At 31.9% G+C, this 13858-nt stretch overlaps 1 protein-coding gene across 2 annotated transcripts in view; it reads right to left on the reverse strand.

The window, feature by feature from the left end:
* Positions 1-13858, reverse strand: part of ec (ubiquitin specific peptidase echinus) — a 424072-nt gene that overhangs the window by 151447 nt on the left and 258767 nt on the right. Inside the window, exon 1 of one of the 2 annotated variants that reach the window (XM_085950312.1) lies at positions 7790-8005. The exons of the other annotated variant lie outside the window; for it this stretch is intronic. Coding sequence (XP_085806438.1) covers positions 7790-7840 — 51 coding nt within the window. The 5' untranslated portion in view covers positions 7841-8005. Of the gene's footprint in view, positions 1-7789; positions 8006-13858 lie in introns of those variants that run through there. 2 annotated transcript variants of the gene reach the window in all.

Below are 13858 nucleotides of genomic sequence, written 5' to 3' on the forward strand. Positions count from 1 at the left end.
ACATATACGACATCTCTCGTTGGCAAATTAAATTATTTTTATATAACATAAAATAATGAAGTGATTAAGTATATAAATATGTCAATATGCAATTAAAAAATATTTTTCTTAAGAAGGTAGGCTTTAAATAATCGCCTAGTATGGAGTCTTCACCATTGACACATAAGGCTGCTATCGGTAGCTGTCGAGGGTAGTTTATCATCTTTGTGTATTGAGGTATTATAGTTACAATAAGTTTTACGTCTAAACTGTCAAAATCGCTCTAAAAGTTAACACAGTCAAGAGAGGTGCTGTTAAAACATAGCACTTTTTTACAGCTCAGGCGGTTAACTTATTGTAACAATTAATCATTTAATGCATAAATATGATAAACTGCCTTCAATAGCCGCCAATAGCAGCCTTGTGTATATAATAGATGCGTTAATATTTTAGGTAGATGCATTACTTTCTTCTCTTTACTAGCTTCATTAGCTATCCTACGCTATTGCTGGTATAATGGTAAGCAATTAAATACTTAGTACATATACTGTCACACGCAAGGCCTGAACAAAAACGATGCATGAGTGCGAGTGAGAAAGTGTTCGGCACCCTTATAATCTCTGCGACATGCGCTAGAGTAAGATAAAAGGTCTACATATGTGTGAGTTAGTTTCCAAAAGTGTCGCCGGCAAATCGTCGCAAATCGCTTCACGTAGCGTCGATAACCTGCGAGCTCGTGTTGCTAAAATTGCTATTTTTTGTGTTAAACATAAAGTCAGTGGTAAATATTTTTAGTTAATTAAGTAGAAAAGGTAACCGTACTGATAAGCAAGAAGATGGTATTACGTTTCATAGGTAAGTTGATACATGTTCGTGATAATTGATTTGTATATTATTATATATTTTAATATCAGTGACCTAGTGTTTCTTTAAAATAACTTAAATTATGGATATCTTTACCTAATGGTTGCATTTTGACCGCTTAAAAATACTATATAACGTAAAACAATCGAAAATTATATTTTAATTCTGAGCGTCTAGTGCGAGCACTTTGAGCGAGCACTAGCGAAATGGTCTATGGTCTCGAACATTTGTAGACGAATGCGTTCGCTCGCCCACAAACCAAACGCATGGCATGCGGCTTCATTTAGCAATGCAACGGGTGGCGTCTAGACGTATTTATAGTCTATGGTCACACGTGTTGTTGATTGAAATAAATCGATATTTTTAACCTAAATAGAAATGGGCTAAACTTAATATAGTTTGAAGTAGAGAAAAATCCAGTCACTAATCGTAATCAAAGGGTAGAATAAAGGAAAGGTATACTGAGAGAATCAACTAAATATTTAATTTCAATTAAGTACATGACGAAGAGGAATAGAACCAGATTGTAGTGATCAATATTGATGACGATAATGACGAAGTGTTTACATACAAAGTAATAATTTCCTGATGTATATCTTTTATGCCTGAATATAATTTATCCACTGTTGATGTATAAATTTGCCATCAAGCAGACATATACGCTATATCATTGTATTTAAATAAAACACGAATATTTTTTTAATGTTAGCCTCGATAAAATTAGATCAGATACCGCCCTCTTCTTGTAAGCTCAGTACTATATTCATAAACAATCCATTTAAAGCCAGCATTCTCTATATAATTGATACTGCATGCAGCTTTATGTATTACCTATGCTCTTTGAAATTCTTTAACAGCCATAAGCTTTTATAGCTTTACAGAAGCTTCGATATGCCACTCACAAAGCTTAAAGCTCGGATTTATAATAAAATTTTAAATATTTCAAAGGATATTAGAAGATTACTACCGTATGTGAACTTAGGCACAAAGAACGGACAATTACTAAAATGACGAAGCTTTTTACTTGGCGTGTAAGTTCATGGCATCTTTACGTGAATAGTTTCAAAAAATATTATAAACCTACACTCACAGAACAGATAATAAATATAATTCCGATAGGCTATTATCAATACGCTGCATTTTGATACAAGGTTTTGAACGTGTGAGTGTCCTGTGAAAATGAAACACGCATTATGCACATGCAATAGTGTGTGTAATATACGAATATTAAATTAGCGTCAATGCATAAACGGAGAGTAGTTGTCAATATTCGACGTATGACGTATTCTTGACACGTATTTAAGTTTATCCCGGTTCTTCCTTACTCGAGATCCTTTACCTGCTACTCCTTACCCGTAAGGTATTTCAGTTCCCATTATTTCTGATTTCCACACTTTATTCATTACTGTACTATATAAATATACTTTTAAATAATCCTAAATCAAAGTTGCTAATTTGTTATGTTCTTGGTGTAATATGATACCACATCCTGAGAACTGAAGATGTCTGGTAGACAAACTCCTTGCAGAAGTCATGGTTAACACATTTGAGAGACTACTGAAATTATGAAACACAGCAATCATCCAATAATGGATACGGCCCGAACAGAAGAATTGGTATATATTTGTAGGGTACAAGTTTTATAACTTTTTACTATACTGATAAGCCTCTTTCCTGATTACTTCGCATAAAATTAGATCAAATGATATTAACTTGTATTAATATATGTAGTAATAAATAAATAAATAGATAATACATGTAAATTTTAGAATATATTATATAATTTTCATCCTGGAGCCAGAGTGAAAAGTTATGAAGCGTATTAATACTCTACTTGTATAAATTACTTTGAGGTATTTAGTTTCTCTGGATTAAAAACAAGATAAGCTCACGATAAGCTTTTATGATAATTTTATAATCATTAGTAAATATTGTAAATGCTCGTATGAATAGCATTTTGTTAAGTACGATGTTTTACGATATACATAATATTATTATAAGTATATTATGTATCCAGTTTATTTAAAATTTAATTATTATAATATGCAAAACTCTCATCTAACTAAATCTTAGTATTTGCTGAAATGGTACGTTTAAACAAAGTATATAGTTAATTGAAAAAATATTGTAATCTTCAAATTCCTACCAAAATATATTTATTTTGCTTTCGATTTTCAATCGATTCTAATCTTAATACATACAACACTGGAGATAAAACGTCTATCTAATAACCCATAGATAAACTACAGTGGCGAAGGGTGGAGATAGGCTGTTAAGATCCGACATAAATAGTGCACACTAAACTTTATCAATCACAAATATTTGTTTTCAACTAATACTACAATTTGCAGATAGTGTTGGATAATTTTCAAATATCAATTCACCCTTGCCTAAACCAAACCACAATAGTTTAGGTATGCTATGGGTGATCCGACAAAAAAAGTGCCCAGATTTTTAGTCATACATATTTGTTTTCTTTGAATTAAAAATACATATTACAGATGGTGTTGGCTAGTTTTGTTTTTAAATTCATTAAAGCCTGCCTACCAAATCATAATTGATAAATAAAATATCTAAAATTATGTATGTTTAATGCCATAATTTTAGATATTTTATAGATAAATGAATATTTTTTGACTATTATCTACTATGGTTTAGATTAGGCAGAGTTTAATAATTTAATTTTAAAAACTAATAAACACTATCTAGATATTTTATAGTTCAAAGAAAGCTAATACGTTTGACTGACAATGTTAAGTATGAACTATTTATGTCAGATCTTAACATCCTACCTCCACCCTTCGCCACTGATATACTATGTAATATAATAATAATATAGTGTTATGTTAATACAAATGGCACTTTAAAATAGGATGTGTTAAAATCTACAAGAAAAAAATACCGTTATTGTCAACAAAACAGCGTAAAAGTAGTATATTATTTGCTATACAAGACAAAAGTTAAAGTTTACTTTAAAAAATGGTTAACCAAACATTTGAATTTCCCGCCAAAGAGTTTGTTAAACTGACCCAACGAGTTTCTTCATCGCACAAACTATACTTATAGTAAAACCGTATAGTACTACACACGAGCTTTTTTTGAAACCCTGACGAATATGATGATAATATTGGTCTCGTTTCAGCACGGCTGCACTCGTATAAGCGAGAGTGGGACCGCAGTTGTATTGTTGAGGACCTTTTAATTTTGAACCTCCGGCGTCTCTCTAAGAACAGAGGAGCTCGTGCCTCTATAGATAAAATAAAACGAATCAAAGGTTTTATACTCGGAGGTTTAAATTGAATGGGATCGCCAACGTTTGGTTGTCAAATATATTTATTTAATCTTGGTAAACTATATAATGAAAATATCTATATTTTTATCTTGTTATTTAATTAAAGATATTAAGTGTTTTTTTTTTCAATATAAATATAATAAACTGTTTCTTTTATTCAACGAATGAGACACAAGATTTGAGAATGTAACATTTTCTAGTGTGTATATTGTCATGTTATTTTATAACATAACACACTAAGCCAAGGAAGTCTTTACGAGGGCAACACTACGCAAAAGTACGACCGGATCACGCCTGCGCACGGGATAGTTTGTACGGAGTTCGTGACACTATTTCCGGCGCTATCGGAGATAGCGGGCTTTTTACACGAAGGTGAAGCAGGAGTCGTTCTCTCAGTCTTGACCTTTCGAAGGAAGCAGACGTCTTGGCCCGTTCCGAGCCTCGGGCCCTGGGCACAGGGCTTTCGATTTCCTGACGTTTTGGAGACGTGGACGATGGTCATCCGAAGGACGTCCCCCCCACGCCAGGAGATCGGAGGAACTCCACGGTTCCCCCACGTTTGAAGACGGACCCCTCGATTCCGTCCTGGAAGGAATCGAGGGCAGCGAATAGGCTGGAGAGCCTTTTGTGTAATTGGTATTTATTGTTCATTTATGTTACGGTCCACCGAACTAGTCTTTGTTTCGAACTTAGCTTTTGGGTCTTTGTTCTTATTTATTTAAATATTATATCGCATTAGGTGCTCGTGATTCACTTAAGTAATTATATTTCTCTATACACTGTAGCCCGCAAGTTATCTTATTTATTAATTATACAATTGTTGAAATTTCTCTACTTGCGTTTCATTTAATTTTCCTTATCACTATTGTCTCTATGCATCAACATAGAGTGGCGCTCAATCCGAGATATTTATATTTATTCCATCTTTATGTACTTTATTATTAATACAGGAACATCACACGAATGAGCGAAGTAACCGGACAGGTAACTGAGGTCTTAGAGGTAATTGTCAAACCATCCACGACCCTGCATCCCATTTCCCCGAGTCTCATGCTTATCCCTATCTTATATCCCAATACCTATCCCCAGTCAAAAACAATTATATGACAATATGCATGAGATGTTTTCAAATTATGTATGTTCAATATATAGAATGTTACATTCTCAAATCTTGTGTCTTATTCGTTGAATAAAATAAATAGTTTATTAAATTATTAGCAATTGATAGCCAACATTATAACGCAATTAGGTAAGCATTTTTGTAATGACTACTAATTTAAATCGTCATAATTTAGTAAGATGTCAGTAGCTTAATTGTAAAAGTATACTGTAAATGTAATACCAAGTTATAAACATTAAATCTATAGCAAATAATATATCATAAAGGTAATGTGTGATGATCACCCAATAATTATAAACGCAGATCACTGTAAAAACGACGAATTAGATATGTTAAAAATAAAACAACATATTTTAAAAGTGTATGAATTAGTTGTGTTATAACACACACTTCATGAAAATAATAAATGGTGACATGTAATGATGATTCATGCCTTTCAGATCCAGTGACTGCAATCATATAAGATAAGATAAGTATATGCTCAGAATATCAGTCCTATGTGACATTTCTTTTACCACGGGAAAAAAACTCGACTACAAATCGCAGTCCTCAGTTCCCAATGAATACGACAAAATATTCATTAGAATCACCACCGTCTTGCGCTACAAAGAATTTTCCAGGGTTTTTGCAAGGCGGTTTCATAGGCCCTGGCCGAATTCAAATTAGCAATATCCGATGCGGGTAGAAGATTAGTTTTTAATAAGGCATATTCTCTCAGCCGGCACAATTTTCATTTGACTAGCATCAAGTAGAGTAGTTTGCGTGCTAAAGTCCTTAAGAAACCTCGACAGTAAATGCGAGGTATCCATAAAGGCATCTAGAAAAAAAAACACACACACTTTATGTATGTGTGTGTAGGTGTATATTGTATAGAGTCTAAACTTTAAATAAATGAATTTAATAATATGATTCGCATGCCCAGCGCTCATTTGTTATTGGTACGATTTTTTAGTTTTAAGTTAGTCGAGTTTAAAATTTGAATCCAATGCTATTGGATATACGCATAGTAGAATTTAGGGCAATGTGGACTAATAAAATTACTAAATAACTAAAAAATGAGGCTGTTTACTGAAGAGAAATGAAGCCTATATTAACTGATGACAATAATGACATTTTTTGATTACAATAAGCTAGAGACTGGTTGGTGATTATTAAAAGAAACGTCAACATAATTATTGTTACATTTTCCCACATGTTTTTATTTAATATTCCAATAAGTATTAAATTAAAAAAAATCATTTCTCAATCATCATGCTTTTTTTTATTCAACAAATAGTGTTAAGAATTTAACATTCAAAATTATAAGATTTAAAAATACGACACCCAGCAAAATTCGAACCTGCGCCCCCTGCGATTCGCGCCCATGTGCTCAGACCATTAAACTATACGTGTCCTATCTAATTGCGATGAAGTTAACTAGCACTTTCTAAATTACGTTACTTTTTGGCAATCGGCTTTTGTATTTTAAATCAAAGTATATTCCCTCAATTACTAACCGGTGTCAGAATAACTGAAAAAAAATTTTTTAACGAATAATTTGCAAGATTTAAGAATGTAACATTCTTTATAGAACACAAATAATTAGGAAACACCTCAGAGAAATATATAACCTCTAGAAAAAATCTTTTTGAAAAAAAAATACACATATTAATGATGTTATCGTCACTGTTCAGGCAGAAAATACTAATTCGAAAAAATGACATATTGAGTTAGTTATACCAAAATGTTCTTTATTTCAAACTTTACCGTCTGGAAACCTTCTTAATAAATAAACAGTCTTTATTTTAAAGTCATCCTTTTTACGATTACTTAATAAACTTACATGATAGACCATTTTCAAACATTTTAACAATTTCAAAGTCAAATTACTCAAAACTAGTATTCTCCAGTTAGTGTGTTCTGCCAGAACAGAGACGTTATGATCAATTATCAACATTGTCACTAAGTATATAAAAATAAAAATTATGGCGTAAAAAATGTTTTCGATTTCTGATATTACAATGGCTACGAAGCAAAAGAACCGTAGAAGTTTAGCGGTGGTGAATATAACTTTTCGTGAGACTCGAGGTCAATTTTGAATACAATAAATTCAAAAACACAATATGAGACCATGCCATATCTTTAAAATGATACAAAACTTTACTTCACGAAAAGAAATAAGTACTCAGTAAAAAAAACGATAAAAATCTATACAAAACAGTCACAATTTTGACAAATAAAAATCAATTGATTTAAATGTATAAATATTACTTATTAAAATTGTTATCTAATAATATATTTTAAATTCATTGTAAACTATCAAACATAATCAAATGAGGAAGTTACAGGTAACTGCATTTAAATCAGGATTTAATGAAAACAAACATAATATTTTTTTGATAGGTTTTCGTTTATTACTAAAAAGTTAACTGTCATATGTTTATGTTTGTTAGATACATAATTAATGTGTGCTAATCAATTCTGCAGTTTGTTTTCAGAGACATGGTTACAGGTGGGCATGACAATATCAACAATATTTTTGAGTAAAAACTCACCTTGCAAGTTTGATAGAGTGCCGTGTTATGTTGAGTTTTCCCCTTCGTCATGACTGCGATAACCACAAAAACCGATTTAAACTGATTCCATAATGTCAATCGACAATATTGCCACAAGTTTTCTCACAGAACTGGAGTTTTTCATTGACTTTTCCGCAGATAAACACGAGAAAATTCACAACTACAGCGAGCGGGTACTATACGATTTGAGAGTATGGAGGTTTTGAGTCGACGCTATTGAGACACTGCGGTGGCGCTGCTTTCGTCGCGGCAGTGGTGGAAAAGGGAACTAGAATTAAGGCGGCCATTTTGTTGTTAGGTATAATGATAATATGAGGCCCGATGGATGAAATTTAATGTTTGGAAAGGTAAATCGGGACTTCCATAAACGGCTCGTGGTAAAAATTGGTTTTATGAAACGAATAAGTATCGTTTATTGTTTATTCGATGTCCATATTTCTAGGCTAGAATATTCTACAAAATTTTCATTTTCTAAAAGCGAAGATGATGGAAACTCTTGGATTATTTATTTTGTAATGTTGAGTAAATTATTGTCACCTTCATCTAATACGATATGTGAAATGATCATCCATTAAATATTGTACTTCATTTTGAAAGAATAATTGACAAGAAAATAGATAAGAGTACACAATGTGACTGACGTCGCTAATCAGATGAAATGGCAATAGACAGGACACGTTGTTCGACGAGTGGAAAAACTTATGTGGTTGTAAGTATGTGATAGTGAAAAACTAGGAATGTAGAAAAGTGGAGGGAGATAGGGAAGGCATTTATTTATCAATCAGGGCTCTAAATAGACCGGAATGCACCAGAGCGTAGCATCAGTTCATCAATCCTCGATACTATCGTTCCTTCTCGTGGAAAAAATAATTTGACCTGAGCTAAGTAGGACATATTAGAACAAAAAATCGAACACACTTATTTTTATACTTAAAAAATATAAAACTAGATAAATACGTTAATAATTTAGGAAAATTATAGAGCGCTCCGGTTCGTAAAATTTTCCATTTCGAGCGCTGCTAGCAATGAATCTGATCCGGTTGACAAGAATAATGATAATTATTGTAAGAATAATAGGTAATAAATGATTTAACATGACAGCATGTATAATACAAGATAAATTAAATAGTTATACTATATTTTTAAATAAACCAATACCTACAACAAGCGTGGTATAAACACTGTCAGAGATATCGACTATATACCAAATATATGACTATCACCCGATGGGGGCTTTAGAGACATTTAATTTAAAATCCAATTAAAACTTTTATACTATTAAATAATTACTTAAATATTAGTTACAACGATTGGTTCGTCTTCAGGCTTTACGTGTGTATATAGGTACATATTATATTACAAAACTCAAAGTAAAAAAATCTATCATCATTTCGTAAAATAGTATAATAATCATTATGAAAAAGTGATTTCAAGGAACGGGTTTACTGATTATTATTTAAATATTAATAAAAACTATAATATTTAGCATTTTTATTTTAATTAAATTATATAATTCTATAATAAATTCACACAAACACGTCGTATTTAATATAACTAGTTGTTAGTTTTTTTTCGTTCAGGAGGAACACATATAACCTGTTTTGTAATATTCATAGAATAGTTTATACAATATGCCAATTTTGCACTTCAGGTTTTGAGACTAAAATTTTGTGTTATCTACAATCAGCTTTGGTCAGGTAAAATATAGTTATCTCATATATTAAATTATTAGCAAAATAATAAAAACACGCTTAAATGTATCTCTTAATCTTGCAATTTTGGTTAGGTACACTTTGATACTTATATAACGCGATTGAGAAACGATTTTGTATTTTAAAAAAATAGCATTGGCAGATTCCATACAACAGACTAGGCGGTGACTTAGTCAAACGTGTCAGGAAAACTATTGCATGTATCATGTTGATCATAAATCAAAGTTCACCGTAAGCTAATGTATCAGAAACTGATGGCCGTATATCATTAAGATCAAATTCATGTCTAAAAAAAAACAATTAAAAATAAGCAATAAAACCACCGGAATACAAGAAAGACAGAATAAAACAGGTTGGTAAGTAAATTAAATATTATTTATAAGTAGGTGATCGTAAGTATCAAGGCGTAGGTACCTATCAAATCAATGTTTTTACTGAATCTGATAACATTGGAACATCACTGTTTGGTACGCTACAAGAATGCGTATTTTTGATCACAATGCTATTCAGCCATCTCTTTCTGGTACGACAGTTCATGGTGATATATGGCGAAATGTAATACGTACAATTTACATGTAATCGTCAAAAGCACATACTAAAAACATAAAACGATGCGTACTTTTTTCCATTAACAAATACAAAGCATGATTTTTTTGATAATATAACTTTTGCAGGTTATCGCAAGGATAACGTTTTCGTAAGGGGCCTCCAAACATGTTAGCGCATCGAACTTTTACGTAGCTAAATCTTTATAAGTGGTAAACGTTTTAACAACAATAAATGTACATAAAAGATTATTGTATTCATTACGAGCCGCCCACTTCTAAAAAATGTACTCACTCCATATTCCCCCACAAAATAAAATGCTACTAAAACACAATAGCGTAGAGACAGTGCAGTGCAGTCAGGTGGCGCAGGAGTGTTAAACGGAAGAGGGGTAGAGGTACAAAAGTAGCGGACCGTGTCTACCTGCGTAGGTATAATAGAAGAAGCTATAACTCACGACAGGTAACCAAACTTTTACACGTGTGAAGATTTTGGCTATTAAAACGTAGGAGAATACGGTGATTCGATCTTGTATCGATTTATTTGAAACTGTTTTAAGTAGATGGGCGGGAAAAGGATCATAAATCATTATTAATTATTTTTACATGCTGTACACCTACTTAATAATAAAAATAATATAGGCGTACACTTGTGTATAACATATCGTATATACTAAATATATATATCGTCACCTCAATACTACAATTAGATAACTTGATTTTCACTGTTTTTAAGGTTAACCGGACAAAACAGAACATGACAAAACAGAACAGTGACAAAACAGAACAGCCAGGGGAAAAATGAAACATTAATTTTTGTGGAATATATTTAGGTTAGGTTATGTTATTATTTCGTTGTACCTAGTCACCCAATCATTTTGAACATATTATATTGATTAAGATGAGATATCCTAAGCTAGCCGGTAACACCGAGTTAAGTCCCGTTTATTTGAGGCTTTCTAGCGATTAGGAATGCAGAAATTAGGTATATAATTTGATTTATTATGGCGTATTGAAAATCTGTGCTATTAAAAATCTATCAACATAATAGAGATAGGACAATTTCAATATTAAATTTATATTTTTCCTGAAAGGTCATAGTTATATTTATCGTTGTTATGTTTTGTCATGTTCTGTTTTGTCATGTTCTTTTTTGTCATGTTCGTTTTGTCACTGTTCTGTTTTGTCATGGAACCGTTTTTAAGATAGCTATTGAATATGATTCCACATTTCCTTCTCTACAAAATGATAAAACTAGGTATGTCAGAAGTTAATGGGAACTGTATTAATTTTGTTTTTGAAAATATTAGATAACTTAAAAACCATAAATGCATTGAATTAACAAAATAATATATCCACAATATTTTTTCCTACAATTGAACATTATTTAATTATTCCCAATTAGACAAGCACCCTTTTCTATGTTTATTTTAAATAATAATTATAGCCTAGCTAGATTTATGTTAATCAAGTAAAGTTTAAATTTCATTTTCATCATTATCATTCAAATCAGAGTTATCTAGTTGTAGTATTGAGGTGACAATATGTAGGTATTTAACACCTACTATAGGATTCTACAGTCTTAAGCGTAGGGTGTTCAACCAATGTGTGCTACCCGTGCTCACGTATGGCTGCGAGACGTGGACCCTCAACACGAGAGATGTCCAAAGGCTAAGAGTCACACAGCGAGGCATGGAGAGGTGTATGTTGGGCATCACGCGAAAGGACCGTAAGAGAAACGAATGGGTTAGGAACAAGACAGGAGTACGCGATGTAATAGACGTTGCCAAACAGCTGAAATGGAGATGGGCGGGGCACATTGCTCGGCGAAAGGACGGCCGCTGGACAAATGCCGTCATCCAGTGGTACCCAAGGGGCACGAAACGGCCACATGGTCGCCCTAAAAGCCGCTGGATTGACGAACTGGTAATGTTCAGCGGAAATACGTGGCAGCGAACGACACAGGACCGAGAGAGTTGGAGAAAGCTTGGGGAGGCCTTCATCCAGCAGTGGATTGACCTTGGCTGATGATGATAGGATTCTACATTTTGGTTAAATATCTATAAAAAACTTCATCTGGTACTAAAATAAACACTAAAATCGAACCTGTTTGGTCAAAAAATACATTATACTCATTACCAGAAATCAATAAGTAATAGATATTCATTACTTAAATAAAATTAGTTTGATACAAATCTGTTTAAACGCCTAATAAATTTACCTATTTCTATCAATTGAATTGAAGATTTTTACGCGCGGTAAGAATATTTATTCAGAAGAGTGAATCCTGATGATGTGTAAATTATATTTAAAAAATACCATGGTAGGTTATAGTTAGCGTTTAACTTCCAACATTTATATTGACAGCCAAGCGTGCTACTTAACGTACAATTTTAGCCGAGACATAATATCTACAATTTTATAATACACAAGGTGGATTGATTTGATGTTGAGTCAGCTGACCAACAGTGTAAATCGCTCGATTCCAACATTACACTGGTCAAGTCCTTCCAGACAGTAATTTTGTCGTTTTTGTCTTATTATTAATTATACTGTATTTTATTCTTGACACTATCAGAACCGGGAGATTTACCAATATTCATTTGAAGTTATCTTAAAATAATAATAAATATAACAATATAGTAGCCGCTATCACATCCAAAAACACGCATCCAATTTAGAATATTACTAATTTAACCATTTCGGAGAACGCCGTGAAGCATTTCCGCCAAAATATCAGTGGGTGAAAAATTCTTAATAGTATCATAATTTACAAAATTTATTGAAAAAAACAACAGATTTTATTCCTACGTTAATTAATTGGTTTGGAATTCTACTAAGAAATTTTTGTCAGTTAACATCATAATTTTAAGCTAAGATTTCTTATCTTAAACTAGTTTTCCGTTTAAATAATATTTATTCTCATTGTTTAAATATTATATAATTTATCTTTTGAACAAATAAACCAAGAGTTTTCCGGTCGGACCAATCAGGCAAAGTTCATTGATTTAAAAATAGGTTCCTAGTCAAGTTCACACAAAATAAAGTTTGTTGCATTATTTCAACGCCAAAAAGTGACTAATTTCTGTTTATTGTTATGACAAGGCATAAATAATTTCCACGGTCATTTTGAATCGCAATCATTAATAGATCGGAAAATTGAATTCAGATTACTTGAAATTTTGCAACAAATCTTTTGTTTTTACATCAAGGTTACTAGAGATTAAATCGTTCATGAAAGTTAGGTATTTACGAAAACAAAGTAACCTTTGAAGAAGTCATTGATATCTATGTTAAGTAACTAAGTAAGCTGTGTTTTGTAAAAATAGCGAATTAACCAATATGCTATTTTACAGGAGGAGGATTTTTAACTTTTGACATTTATTGATTAATTACCTGTGGATGATTATAAATGTTTAACAAGTTTATAAATAAAGCGTAGAAAGAATACTCTCTTTATAATAGGCTTTATAATATAACATTCGCTTTTTATCTATAACACTAAGTGGATATTCGACCTAGTACTTTTCTGTGGGATACAAATTCGCCATTTTTACACAACAAAGATAGAACATATTGTTTTTTTTTTTTATTAAAATCTCAATTTTGCCAACATGGTTGATTCGCACTTAAAAAAAACACCGATGATATGATCCAATATTATTTTGCTATAATTTTTTGTTATACCACTAAATTGCAACGAAACAAGATGGAATATAAAAAAATAAGATTAACGTGGATAATGATGTATACAACAGTTTCTAATGGTTACGAATGCGAAATCAGTTAAG

The sequence above is a fragment of the Rhyacophila brunnea genome, unplaced genomic scaffold (assembly GCF_057557595.1).
Source record: "Rhyacophila brunnea isolate RB1 unplaced genomic scaffold, BYU_Rbru_1.0 scaffold_10, whole genome shotgun sequence".
In the NCBI taxonomy this organism is placed as follows: Eukaryota; Metazoa; Arthropoda; class Insecta; order Trichoptera; family Rhyacophilidae; genus Rhyacophila; species Rhyacophila brunnea.